Source organism: Amphiprion ocellaris, chromosome 9, assembly GCF_022539595.1.
Source record: "Amphiprion ocellaris isolate individual 3 ecotype Okinawa chromosome 9, ASM2253959v1, whole genome shotgun sequence".
In the NCBI taxonomy this organism is placed as follows: Eukaryota; Metazoa; Chordata; class Actinopteri; family Pomacentridae; genus Amphiprion; species Amphiprion ocellaris.
Window position 1 is genome coordinate 17,162,363 of NC_072774.1, and position 13,741 is coordinate 17,176,103.

General features: G+C 39.5%; 1 protein-coding gene across 2 annotated transcripts in view; it reads left to right on the top strand.

Annotated features, from left to right (window-relative positions):
• Window positions 1-13,741, top strand: part of bbs9 (Bardet-Biedl syndrome 9) — a 179,320-nt gene that overhangs the window by 55,973 nt on the left and 109,606 nt on the right. For both annotated transcript variants that reach the window (XM_035948795.2, XM_023271681.3), the window contains 4 exons: window positions 7,127-7,267; window positions 8,139-8,234; window positions 9,143-9,315; window positions 9,503-9,655. In XM_035948795.2, coding sequence (XP_035804688.1) covers window positions 7,127-7,267; window positions 8,139-8,234; window positions 9,143-9,315; window positions 9,503-9,655 — 563 coding nt within the window. The remainder of the gene's footprint in view (window positions 1-7,126; window positions 7,268-8,138; window positions 8,235-9,142; window positions 9,316-9,502; window positions 9,656-13,741) is intronic.

The window sequence follows — 13,741 nt, forward strand, 5'->3', positions numbered from 1 at the left end:
TAGAATAGAAGAAGTAGAAACACACGCTGTCTTCATTAAAAACACAGACATGTACTGTAGATGTGTACATGTACATATAGATACTGTATTTAGACAGATTCATGCCATATTCTCACATGATCACATTCCTTTGCACTCACAGAAATTCACAGATTATTAAAACTGCACCATATACTTTCCAAACACACACTACTGTATATACAGGAAGAGACTGCTGCCTACTGTTTATGTTCCTGTTATGTGATACTTGGCAAGAGTCTGTACACACACACACACACACACACACACTTGTACACACATGTACACACACACACATGCACACACACTTGTACACACATACACGTTTCCTCACTCTACGGAAAATGTAAATATCCATTTATATCAATTTATCCTTTTATACTTTGTGCAGTTTACACAGAAATATCATCTGTCTCAAACACACACACATATACAGCTTTACAGAAACGCAGATCTTATATTTCGGCACACATTCTGACACAAAAAAACACACACATGCATGTCCTCCAGCAGCAGTGTTCCTAGTTGTCAGCCAGTGTTTGTTTTAGTCCGCCTGAGTTTGTGTGCTTTGATACAGAATAGGATGTCCTGTAATCTATAGTGGGCTTAGAGGCCCTGCCACAGTGGACACACACACACGCACGCACGCACGCACACACACACACACACACACACACACACACACACACACACCGTAACAGTGCACTTTCTTCCCACTAGTCTCAACTGAAAATTACCTTTATTTTAGCAGGTACTTTGCATCGATCAAAAACATGTACTGTCTGAATTAAAATTTTTCTTTTTCACTAGAAAAACTGGATAAATGGCATGCAGATGAAGAGTTCTGTGCCTAACACTTTGAATAAAAAAACAATTCATGAATTAGCAGAACCACGTACTTTGAATAAAAAAACAATTCATGAATTAGCAGAACCACGTAATTGTCTGCACACATGGATGCAGAAAACGTGAATTGGCGATTAGCATCTTTTAAGCTAGCTAGCCATTGGAAAATTGACAAAAGTAGGCCCGTATATTGTACACTATCAATGTCTGGCAAGTTGTGAATGAAGAGGACTCCGATAATAATGTGTACACAAAAGAGCATCAGCAATTATACACAAGGCTTTTAGAAATGGGAAACGATCTCTATGAGGAAACAACACTGGACAAGGCTACACTATCCGCGTCCTAAAAGCATATAACAATGCATTTTGTTGACAGCAGAAGACAAAATGATGCATCACCTCAGAGTGAATTTATCAGTCCAAGGTGCTAAATTTCAGGCCTCTTTACAAGTCCTGAGTCTGGGACAGCCCGAGCTGTCTTTGAATTGTTGCATTTGGTACAAATTACACCATACCTCTGGAACTGACGTCAACCGAGCATTGTCACGATTAAAATATATTGTTGAAGGAAAGTTAAATTTGGGAAAAGATCTCAGTCATAATTGCAGCATAGAAATGCCAGTTTACTAAACCGCTGTGAGGGAGGGATGGGAATTGCGGTCATCTTGCGTCAAACGATAACAATTTTACCCGCCGCTCATCCAGAATTCCACACATCAACCTTTGTCTCGTTTAATGCCGGTAACTTCTGCCAGAGAGCTGCACATGAAGGTGATTTGTTAAATGCCAGACTGCGCTGTGATTGTTTCTTTTTTATCATTTCCTCTGTGGTCCACACACTTAAAGAATGTGTGTATTACATGCAGGATCCACTCAGACGCACGCATTTCTCTGATACACACACACACACACACACACACACACACAGACACACACAGACACACACGGGTGACATCACTGCAGCTGTGGTAAGAACCTGATCCTGTACAGTGGTCCTCTACTCAAATAAACTCTGTGGTCTGTCTCTCTCTTTCTCTCTCCCCTTCTGTCTCTAACACACCACAAACACACACACGCAGATTACAGCTAATTGGAATCAGTCCTCTGAGACGACACAATAGAGGTACAACAGCAGCGGTGGTCAGTGGTGATTTTAAGTGTGTTTAACGGGTGACAGTGGAAAAAGAATCATTCTCCATGTCACTCTTACTGCCGGGGCGTCACAGTATGCGGTGTATTTGTGCACTCAATGGCATCTACACTTTTAAAAATTCAAATGTCTGAAAGCTGCTTACCGGAAAACTAAAGTTCAGGACAGGCACTGGATCTAGCAAAGAATCTGTAAGACAAACATCCTAACCTCAGTTTACTGTAACTGAGAAATTGTGTTTAGTCACTTACTCAGTCTTTGGCCTCAGCCTCACAGCGGACCTCACTTCCAGATTTCTGAATCGAAGCGTCTCCTCAAACACAAACAGTCCGCTGTTTTCCCACCGTATCGTGCCATCCTTCTCACCATCAAAAGTGACCAAAACAGGCGAATGGTGCAGCATTTAATTATTTATTTCCATCCCGATGCTGACAAACTCTGATCCAGCATTGAATTTCAGCTCCTGTGTAGGTGACTCAGAATTTGACCAGCAGATACTTCATTACATTACATTTGGACATTTGGAACAATGGGTGTCTTTGAAGCCTGTTTCTGTTCACAGTGTCCAGAAAATATGAAATGATTCATAGATGCGGGAAGATCTCAGCAGTGTTCTGACAGACATTAGCACTGCACTGAAAAATGCAGCCTCCTCATTCATTTAAATGAGAGAGCCGTGTTGGCTCCTTCAACCGAAGTCTTCTAATACCTAAAGTGGACTCATTGGCTCAATTGTTTGTTTTCTCACCTGTACCTGTTGCAGTACTTTCAGTTTTTAGCTCTATTTAATGTAATTATTCATTTTCTTTCTGCAAACCAAAGCAGTGTAAGAATACAGTTTTTGTCCCAAAATGACACAAACCCAGTTCAGGCCTTGAAACTATGAGTTGGTTCAGTTCTGCCTCAACATGGTTCCACATTTTTTAACAGTATTGGACTTTTTTGTCAGTTTTGACAAACCTGCGAAACCTGGTCAAATTAGTTTGAAATCCTGATGTTGACAAATGTGTTTTTGACCTTCCAAGTCACATGCATTTCCTTGATCAGATTTTCAACGAAACCCGAGTGGGTAATTCTAAAGCCAGTTAAATTACATTACAGAGAAAAGTAGTATAAAAAGAAGTTTAAAAAATCCAAACCAGATAAAAATTTAGGGTGTCAGTCATGAAAACATGTAGACTCCTGAGAAAAAGGTTGACTTTTATGTGTCTTCCTGTAAGATTTGTGCCACGTTGTTGCTGTAACTACATATTTCACATGAAACAGCTTCTTCAAGCTGTACAACAGTCTCACAGATTCAAATATATATATATATTTTGGCTCATGAAATTACAGTAAAACACATACGCACTCACCAGGCAGGTAAATCTCTGTATTGAGGGTGTAACCTGGCGACGACAGCCTGGGAATGTACAGAGGTGGAGTGGAACGAGATGTGATTTACAGCCACACAGACACACACACACACACACACACACACACACACACACACACACACAGTGGTGACTAGCAAATTGCGAAGCTGAATTTAAGGTGAAAGAATGTTTCCTCTGGACTTTTTAAGCCCTTTCTGACCTCTACTCCTTTCTCTACATCCATTTTACCTTTCTATCTTAGTATCCCTTCTTCCCTCTCCCTTTTAGTTTTCCTCCTTGTCCATATCTTTTCCCTCCTTGTCTGTCAGTTATTGTGTTATTGTGTGCTGTTTCTACCTCTGTGCTTTCCCCAACCATTGTTAATACCAGTGGAGGTTTTGTTCTGCCTCTGCATCTGTGACAGCCATGGCTGAAGGAATTTTATTTTCTGCCTCTTTCTTCATCCATCCTATTTTTCTAAGTGCGATGACTCCATGTTTGAGGGAAGTTCTTCAAATTTGGTGCAAGCGTTCACTTGGATTAAGAACAAACTGATTTGATTTTGGAGGTCAGAAGTCACTGTGATCTCATAAAGGACGTTTCTGGCCATAATTTTAAATTTCTTATGGAAATTATGACAGGAGTTCGCACAAATGTTTAATAGTATAAAATGATGACATTACCCCTCCAAAAGGCAAAAAGTGAACTTCACTGTGACTTCATAATGTTCAGTTTAAACACATTTTTGGCCGTTATTTATCGCCATAACTCAGAAACACAAGGATAAATGGATGTGAACTCCAGCTTGACTGTTTGGTGGAGTCATACAAACGCCAGGTAGTAATTAAAGTAAGTAAGTAAAGTTCCAGTGTTAAAATCCACACGGCAGTCTGACTCAGCAACCAGGAAACCTAACTGTAAACATAAAACATTCCTTGAGCATAAGGATAATAAGGAACATAAGGACATATATTTTAAAAAAGATCTTTTATGTAAGTGGCTATAGTGTGATATTCACTTTAGCTTCTCATTCTAATATTGACAAAATGGATCAGTTTTTGTTTGTTGCTCATTTTGATTGATTATGTTACATTAGAATGTTGTTTGATGTATATAGATTTGGCTCAACAAGAAAGTTAATGCAACAGTTTGCATCTATTTGAGTTCAGACAACTTCTAATGAAACAATGTTCAACCAACAAAGTGGGGAAAAAACATTCTCTTCACAATCAAAAGTATTTTTTAACTGTTTAATGATTGGAAGTATAAAAACAAGCATTGAATAAATGAAGTTGCTCCAATTATTTTTTTTTTTGTATATATCTTGGATTTTTTTGTTGTTGTTATTTTTATCTTGTAAACTAAATCAACATTTTTTAGTTGAAGTTACAAAAAATAAAAAGTTCATGCAGTTACCAGTATTATTATGTCAACCTAGCTCTTCAAAATAATATTTGACACTATATGTTTTATCTATATAAATAAATCACAAGTTATATTATGCAATCTGCATTAACGTAAGTGGTGGGATTAGCCTCTTTTTAACAAGTGAACTGCGTGTGTAAATGTATATTCAATGTGCTTTTCTGCTTTATGTAACAGAAATGCTATAAGTTGTACAAATGCAACTCTGTACTCTAAGATCAGTTTTTGGTGGACAGGGAAAATAAAATGATGGAAACTATAAACAATGCTATTATCTTACTGTATGATCCTCATTGACCCTCACTGAGTTTACATTCAACTTTATTTTTACATTCTTCATATTTGGTCAGATAGTAACAGTTTGACATTGTGGACTGACTAGAGAGACACTAAGTAGTATTTTTGCCACTAATGTCTTATTTCTGCCCTAAATTTTCAACATCACTTTACCACCACAGGTCGGTGCCATCCCAGCTAGTACCACTTTGACAGGAGGGGCTTTTAAAGGATCATACCTGTTTCTCAACACCATGTTTATCCATCCATTACATAGCATATATACTTTACCTTAGCGATGATCGTTTTCCAAAGCGTACCTCAGTGTTTTTGATTTCTTTTAAAAGTTTATTTTTTTGCCGTCCTCTCAGGCAGCTAGAGGTTACATTCATTTCAGTATGTTTTAAAATTCCAAATGGACAGACAAGCAATCCATCACGGTGTACATCATGTCTGCCTGGATTATCGTCAAAGCTACTTAAAAACAGTAGTGCAGCTTCAAAAATGGTTATCTTTGATGTATTTTAAATATATATATGATTTTTAGTAAATGGGCTTAAAAAATGCAGTGACACTTTATCTTAAAATGAAATGAAAGAAAACCTTGTTACTTCATGAGTCAAACTAAGATTGTATTTTGGTGGAGATCTCGATTTGATATTTTTTAAGTGAGATAAACATTGTTTTTTTAGTCATGATTTCCACTTTATGTTCACTTGCTTGTGAGGAAGCATTCTGAGCCAGCCTGATGTTACAAAAGAGAAAAAAATGGATAAAACCCAGGCAACAAAAGTGTCATGACCACTAACAGGCCTGAAGAACACTGACAATAGTTAGCATTTAGAATGAGGTCTGCGCTTCTGATTTTTATATTTAGTAAAGTTACTGCATATTCGCTTTGACAGCATGTGTATCTAACCCTCTCTGTTGTGTTTGTTGGATGTGAATTGTTGTTTAACTATTCAGTCATCCAGAACGAAGGGTCAATGAGAAATTAAGCGAGTGAGGAGAGAAGAAAGTTGACCGCAAGTCTTTCTTCCTCTTTAAAACCCCATCCATTTTCTTTCTCTCCCCTCGCCTTTCCTCTGTTTTTGACTGTTTTCCTTGGCTGTACCTTTTCCCTTCTTCTCTCTCTGCATCAGTTCAAGTATTGAAACCAAATTGAATTATTCACATAATCACATAATAATTGCTTGTCTGGAATGAAAAGGTGCACAGTAGTTGCAGGTAATTATTACTATCTGTAATAACCTGGAACTTTCCATAATTAAACCAACCCTCCCCTCCCACACCAGCTGTCAATTTTCATGTTATTTCTCTTTTAGTCTCCCTCCCATGCTGTTTTATTTCCACTTGTTTTTTTTGTTCGACTCCAGTTTTTCTCCCTCTCCTGTCGTTAGCTCACCTCCTCTCTCCCGGTTACCTCGCTCCATCTCTTCGTAACAACAGTTTTCCTCCATCCCTCCTTTCCCTCGCTCTGTTATTCTAGCTAAGTGTAGATTTCTGCCAAGCTCAGCACTGCTTAGGCTCAGGACACAGTTGTAGTTGGCCTTAACTCATCTCCTTCCTCCCTCCCTTCTCCCCCCCCACCCAAACACACACATTTTTCACAAAACTTCCCTTTCGGATCTCCGACAAACACACCTTCAAATTCGGTGTTGATGTTGAGTCTCTTGGTCTCGCAGCTCTCAGATACTCATGTAATCTGAATATCTGCAGTGTTGACTTTGTTAACAAATGTTAACCTGACTGCTGTTTGGAGAGAAAGCTGAAAAGGCGATGTGGCTGCCTTGTTTGCTTCACCGTAGGGGGGCTCGGCGGAGATGGGCGCCACTTTATAGGGAAGTGGGCTCCGATTTAAGGGGTTGTTTTTCACGGAAAGAGCAACAGGGAAAAGGGATTGGAAAGTAGCATATAATATAGCAGAATTAATCAATCACCATTATTAAATACTTAGCTTGTAGTAGTAGATGTTGCACTATTTTATGAGTAGAAGCTCCTCTAAAGGTCATAATTATATAAGACTTCAATTTTGCTTTATTTGCTTTTCTCAGGCGTTCCCAGGGTTCTCCAGTCCAGGTTCAGTCTTCCTCTGGCGTTGGTGTGTGTACCTTCCTCTCCAGCCAAAACCACCAACTTTAAGATCACCGTGGACACCAACCAGCCACCAGTTGACCTCAGCTCCATCTTCCGAGGTAACACATACACACTCATATCCAAAAACACACACTGATGCTGCTCTCATGTTCCCAAACAGTATTTAAATCACACATTTCTGCAAACCAAAACACGTTGTTCTGTTTATGTCAGAAGAGAAGAGTTGGTGATCTTGAAGTTTAGGTTTCTACGTAGAGTGGATTGTCCACTAATTGCATGTGGTTACAGGTTGAAGTGGACTTGATTACGGCACTGGGTCATTTTGTGTGTATATAAATAGCTGAAAAATTATATTCATAGCAACACAAACAGTCCAATATTAGTGATGAAACTGTTATTTTTTTCACACAGGCATCATTGTACATGTTAATTTTTTTTGGAAATGGATATTTTTCACAACTAATTAATTTTAATGGCTGAGAACAAACAACGTGGCCACATGAGGGCGTTACACAAAGCCAGATGACATAACGGATGCTTTGGGAGGGAATTAAAGAGTTTTGTAGCTGTGTGAATGTGTACACATTTGAATGAATAATCAGTGATTATGTATCTATGTGTGGTTGTGTATTTATACAACTGTGTTTATGCGTGTTTATTTATTTGCGATTGTGTGTGTGCACGTGTGTTTGAGCTCTGGGAACCGCTGTCCTGTTTCCCAGTTATCTGATAATCGGCTACAGTCAGCAGCTCTGACGTCTAAACACACGCTCAGTGTTCAAACTGATTGTGTGCTTTTTTGTGTGAGGAGGGATTTGTGCAGGCTTACATTGTGTGTCTTTGTGAGCAGTGTGACTGTATCTTGTTCACCTTTGTTGGCGTCCTGTATCATGATAGGCAGGTCCTATCAGTCTCATCACACTGTTTTTTTCTTGTTTTTTTTTTCCGTCTTTCTGTCTCTCTCTGCAGAGTTTTCAGCAAAATCAGAAGATAAGGATGGGAATAGTTTGGCTTTCCAGTTTCTGTCGGGAGCCAAGGTTACTGTGTTGGCCTCCAAGACCTCCCGTGAGTCTGACAACAGTACTGCCTAAAAACATGGCACTAAAGACTGTTTTTATCATTCATTCAATGATTAATTTTACTCAAAAATATCAAAAGGAATATTTTTCTTTATGTTAGCTTTAGATTATATAAAACTCAGTGAGTGCATGTAGCAGCAACAAGGACAAAAGCTATTAAAAGGCTATTTCTGCTACTGAATATGCTTGGTGTTGTGTTTTGCAGAATAGCTCCTGTGTTTTCTCTTGAGATGCTTTTTGTGGTTGTAGGATAATCTGTGCTAATTTGAAATATCCCCATAATTTTGACACCTGATGTCTTTGAAAACTAGATCCAACTTGGCCATTTTTTAAAACTGTTGCACTTTCTACACCCAGCCAATGACTGGAGCCAAGTACATAAGTAGAAGGAAGAAAAACACTGATTACAATGAACTGAAGTGAAATACTGAAAAGTTTAAAAAAAAAAAAAATACGTGTCATAATCAAGTATTTCTATGGTCCTTGACAAACCTCTTACCTCTATTCTTTAAGAATTTGCAATATTTGAATTATACACATTGAAACCTTTCAGAACCTCTTCATACACTCTTACAAAACACTCATTCTGATTCTCGAATTATTTTAAACATTGATACCATAATATATCTTTGACACTGCTACCTCTTCAGCTTTTTATTGTCTTCCAGTTTATTATATTTTCATAACTTCTACATTTCTCACTTAGTTTTTAAATTTTCTCTATACTTTCCATGTGACATCAGTAGATATTTTTCACTTCCCACAGGGATCAGTGATGGCTCCAGCACTGTTTGATGATTTTAGCTGTTTAATATCTTTAAATACTTTAAGTAAAAACGTAATAAATTAGCCTATGGAGCCTCTGTTAACTTTGTCTGTTTGTTTATTTGTCAGAGCGTTACCGTATTCAGAGTGACAGTTTTGAGGACATGTGGTTGGTGGTGAAGGAGCTGGTTCAGAGGTTTGACCAACACTTTTCTAAAATGGGAGTCAAGGACTTCAAGAAAAGCTTCAGTGGACCGCTGCCACTGCAGGAGTACTTTCTGTCTGTGGATCATCACTTCCAGGTACAAACACACACATCTACTTGATGTTACAAACTGCAGGAATGTGCCAGGCAAACATGACTATATATCCACTATTGTCAGGTGTAAAGTAACCTGAATTATCAGCTTTGCTCACAAAAAAAGCCATACATCCTACCAAGTGAAACCACCATTGCAACATTTGTTTCTTTGTCTGTGTGTGTGGTAGCTGCGTGTCAGTGCCCAGCAATATCAGGACCTGCTGTCAGAGCGAGCAGTCCAGTTCAGAGCCATCCAACGCCGCCTGCTGACGCGATTCAAAGACAAAACCCCGGCACCCCTGCAGAACCTGGACACACTCCTGGATGCCACTTACAGCCAGGTCAGACATATACATGCAGAGTTTTGCTTTTGGACTTGCATTAACAGCTGATTTATTCTATCCGCCTATTGATTTGTGAAGTAGGAAGTTATTGTTGACAGGCGTAAGTTGAGGTAGTTCACCATCTGATTAGGACGCCTCTCAGAGGAGACGCCGCGGTAGATGGGGAACATGTAGTAGGCCTGAACAGATGGGGAGAGGAAACTGAAGGGCTTGACAACCTCACTTAGCGTGCTGTCAATGCAAGTTAGCTAATTTATGTATATAAATCTCCTTTTCCTCTGTTCTTGTGCTTTCTTTCATGGACTTACACACTTACAAACCCACAGTCCATGTAACATAATGGGAGTGCCAGTAACAGGTTATATCTGTTGAAACTTATGTGACTTGTGTGTACATGTGTGAGCGTGTGCCTGTGTGTGAGTGTGTGTCCATCCGTCTGTCCGTCCAAGTCCAACTGGGTGTGAGCTCACAGCTAATCACCTAAACAGAGGAAGTCCATAAATCACCAGAATACAACCGTCACACTGTAAATCTACACTAACACATCATCACTATGTGTCTGTGTGTGTGCATGTATGTCTATATTTGTGAGGACCAAGTTGAGTGTAAGACCTTGGAAGTGAGAACATTTGTGGAAGGTGAGGATGTTTTGACTGGTCCTCACCATGGTTCTGGCTGCAGGGCTGCGGACATAATTACAGGTATGGGTTGGGATCAGGCTTGTAGTTATGTTAGCTAAGGTTAGTCCAGGGAGCTCGGTGATTGAGCTCAAAAAGACAGAAAGACATGTATGTGTTTGCATGGGTGTGCAGTGCAGCTGAGGTCAGAATAAAGCTGATTTTAAAACAAAGCAGCCGTTAAGCTTTTGTCTCGCCCCTTTGTTTAACTTTGACGTATGGGAGGGTGGAACTGTATTAGTGTCACTGTGATGTTGTTTATGTGTGTGTGTGTGTGTGTGTGTGTGTGTGTGTGTGTGTGTGTGTGTGTGCGTGTGAGTGAGGCAAAGTGATGGTTGCTTGCCCCTGCTGTTTACTCTAGAGGCCGACTTGGCGGTCATCGCTTCCACCGTCCATTAGCTTCTCGTTAACGTAGCAAGGCCGAGTGACATCATCTCTTCATTAGCTGTTAAAGCTGTCAGTACGTCACTGTTTGGCTCTGTGTGATCAGAGCCACTCTATCGGTCCGGCACAGTGCAATAACAATACATTCATTTAATGCAAATTAACTTCCAGAGTTCTGAGGCTTTTTTTTTTTTGGAGCCTAATGATAGGAAATTAATGAGCTTGTTGAAGTTCCTAATGCCGTTATGAACCAAATAAACAGTGTTCACCTTGGATTGGCTTGGCTCTTGCTAGAATAAGCAATCAGGAAGCCTCATCTAAACATGTCTGCCTTAAATGTTAATGTACTCAGTCTATTGAATATTTATAGCCGTAACAGTTTAATCAGCAGTACTTACTGTGATCACATTTCAGCAGTGATATTTTAGGCATGTTATACGGTAAAACCGTGAAGGGCAGAAAGAGAGCCACCAGGCCATAAACAAATGCTGATTTTACATTTCTTTTGTAAATTGATTATGAAATAAAGCTAATTTTTGACCACTTGCCTCACCTGTTTCATCTAAGCTCCGAAGAGTCAGAACCTATGTTACAGAAATTTCCACACATGTAAACCCTGCACTGCTCCTGTTGTCATGCCGTAAAATACTATGTTCACCTATTCAACCTCAGCTTGACCTAAGCGACAGGTTGATCAGTGACCTGGGGAACGGTCCCATTACTGTAAGGCAAATAAAAATAAACAAAACAATGTCCATGCACCTTTCCATATTCATATGAGTCCAGGTCCGTTGTCCAGATTCAGACCTGTGTTGCAGAAAACATGATTATGTCCAACATCAATATTATTCTATCTACAACTTCATAAGTTCAGCTGAATTACAAGTTTCCCATATTTCCTCACTGTGCTGCATCTTTCTTAAGTGGCACCTGCTAAATAATGTCAATTATACCTTAAAATATGAAAATCATAAATTACACCATGATTTACTGCAATGTAAACTTGGTGATCCCCCAGTAGTCACTTGCTGTTATCCAATTTGGTGATGTAGTTGTTTTAGTCAATCAAAAATCCTCTCTTTACTTTGTCCTTGCTATAGATTTAAACAGGGTAACAGATTTAAAATTATCATTATCCTAGTGTCTATTTGTTTTAGTTGATCATACAAACTAAAAGTATACATAAAGCTTGAACTAAGTGCTCTTCAGTAAAGCCACAGGAGCCTTACTGTTATTTTTATGCACAGTCTTATATGTGCCGTAATTACTAGTCATAATATACAGTCATTAATCATTGGTTTGAGTGCCTCACCATAAAGTCATCATTTATATCCAAAGGTTTATTAGAAGTCATTCTATTATCATTTATATGTACAGTGTAGTCATCACCATTAAACTTTGTGTAACCTTATAAGTCATGGTGCTGACGTCCCATCTGCAGTTTGAATGACCTGTCAAAATGCTATTGTCTCATGCCATTCTAGCCGTTTATAGCTCTGAAATCATGACTCTGCCTCTTCAAGCTATTGTTTTCTGCTGCCACTCCTGTCCATCACCCTTTTTCTTTCTCTCAGTCTTTCTCTCTCCATCTTCCTCTCTTCCCGCCATCCAGCGGCTCGCATGCGGGAAGTTTCTGACACACTATACACTCTGTAATGTATACACACCCGCCATAATGGAGGCTATCGACGGCTGGTCGGAAGAGTGATGAATGCGTCAAATTAATAATTCATGTCAGTATTAAGAGTCATGCTGCTGAGGCCAGGGCCAGCTCAGCAGTTTGGCCTCTGTAACAGGATGGATTTTGTGAGGATACATCACATCCTCATTGTTTTATACAACGTTTGACATGGAGTTGGATAAGCCTAAAATCAAATATGCTATTGATTTGATTATTTCTGGTGTCATCAAACTGAGTAGACTTTCTGTCCTTGGTCACTTTTTTTTTACTCTTTTGGCCATAATTTCTGTTATTGTTATTTCTGTTCTGTTATTTTTTTCAAGATAGAGGAAAAAGGAATTCCTTTCCCAGCTTTTTATTTCTCATCTTTCATTTTTCTTTCAGCTACAGTGGAATTCATCCTTTGTTTTCCCATTTCATTAGATACACGTTAACACCTTACTCAGAGGCACTTCAGTGGTCCTGTTGTTAAAATATACAGCATTGTTCCTTTACTTCTTCCACCGTGTTCTTTTCCCACCCTGCATCAGACATTTAAATCAATGACTTCCTGGTTGTAAAACCCACCCCCCCCACCCCCAGCAGGTGACACCTTATTGGACTATTTACAAAACAGAAATTTTGTGGAAGTTTACCTCATGAAGCTGCAACTCCATTCCTGCAATCACACTGCTGTTAGAATGGTGAAGGAATGTGTGGCCAATCAGGAATGCTGGTGAACCAGGCACCTCTTTCATTTCAGCTAGAAGGAATGTCTGCTGGGTAAATTTTCTGCATCAATCTTGGCTGATGGGAGGATTTCCCCCTCGTTAGTGGTGTGTGTCTCCACATGCAGTGGCCGGCCATCGCCGACGAGCCGTCAGAGATAAGAGGAATGAACTCCCTGTGAGAATAGTCTGTGGTCGGCTGTGCATTTATGCAGTGGAGGATAATATTTCCATTGTTCATGCTGCCTTTATAGGCCTATATTTTATTCATGAATTCCTGAGAGCTAGCGAACAACGTCTGACTTTATGTGTGTATCTGTAAGCGCAAGAAACTTTTTCATCTGCCGACTAGAGTGGCTGGTTTCCAAAATACACCAAATACTTAAACCAGCCAAATATGATTGATGAGTTTTAGAATAGAGTAAGACCTATGAATAATTATTTGTTGTGAGGCAGAGTAGCTGGTAGAAAAGACAAACCAGCTATGGACCAAATTCACTAGTTTGTTTGGCCGCTGGAGGTAATTTCCAGCTCTGCGCTGTGAGTGTTTCTGTCTTCTATCCAGGTTGGAGGTGTGTTTCTTCTCCACCTCCCACCCGTCACTCCTTAAAAAGCCATCAGTCACCATGGCCCC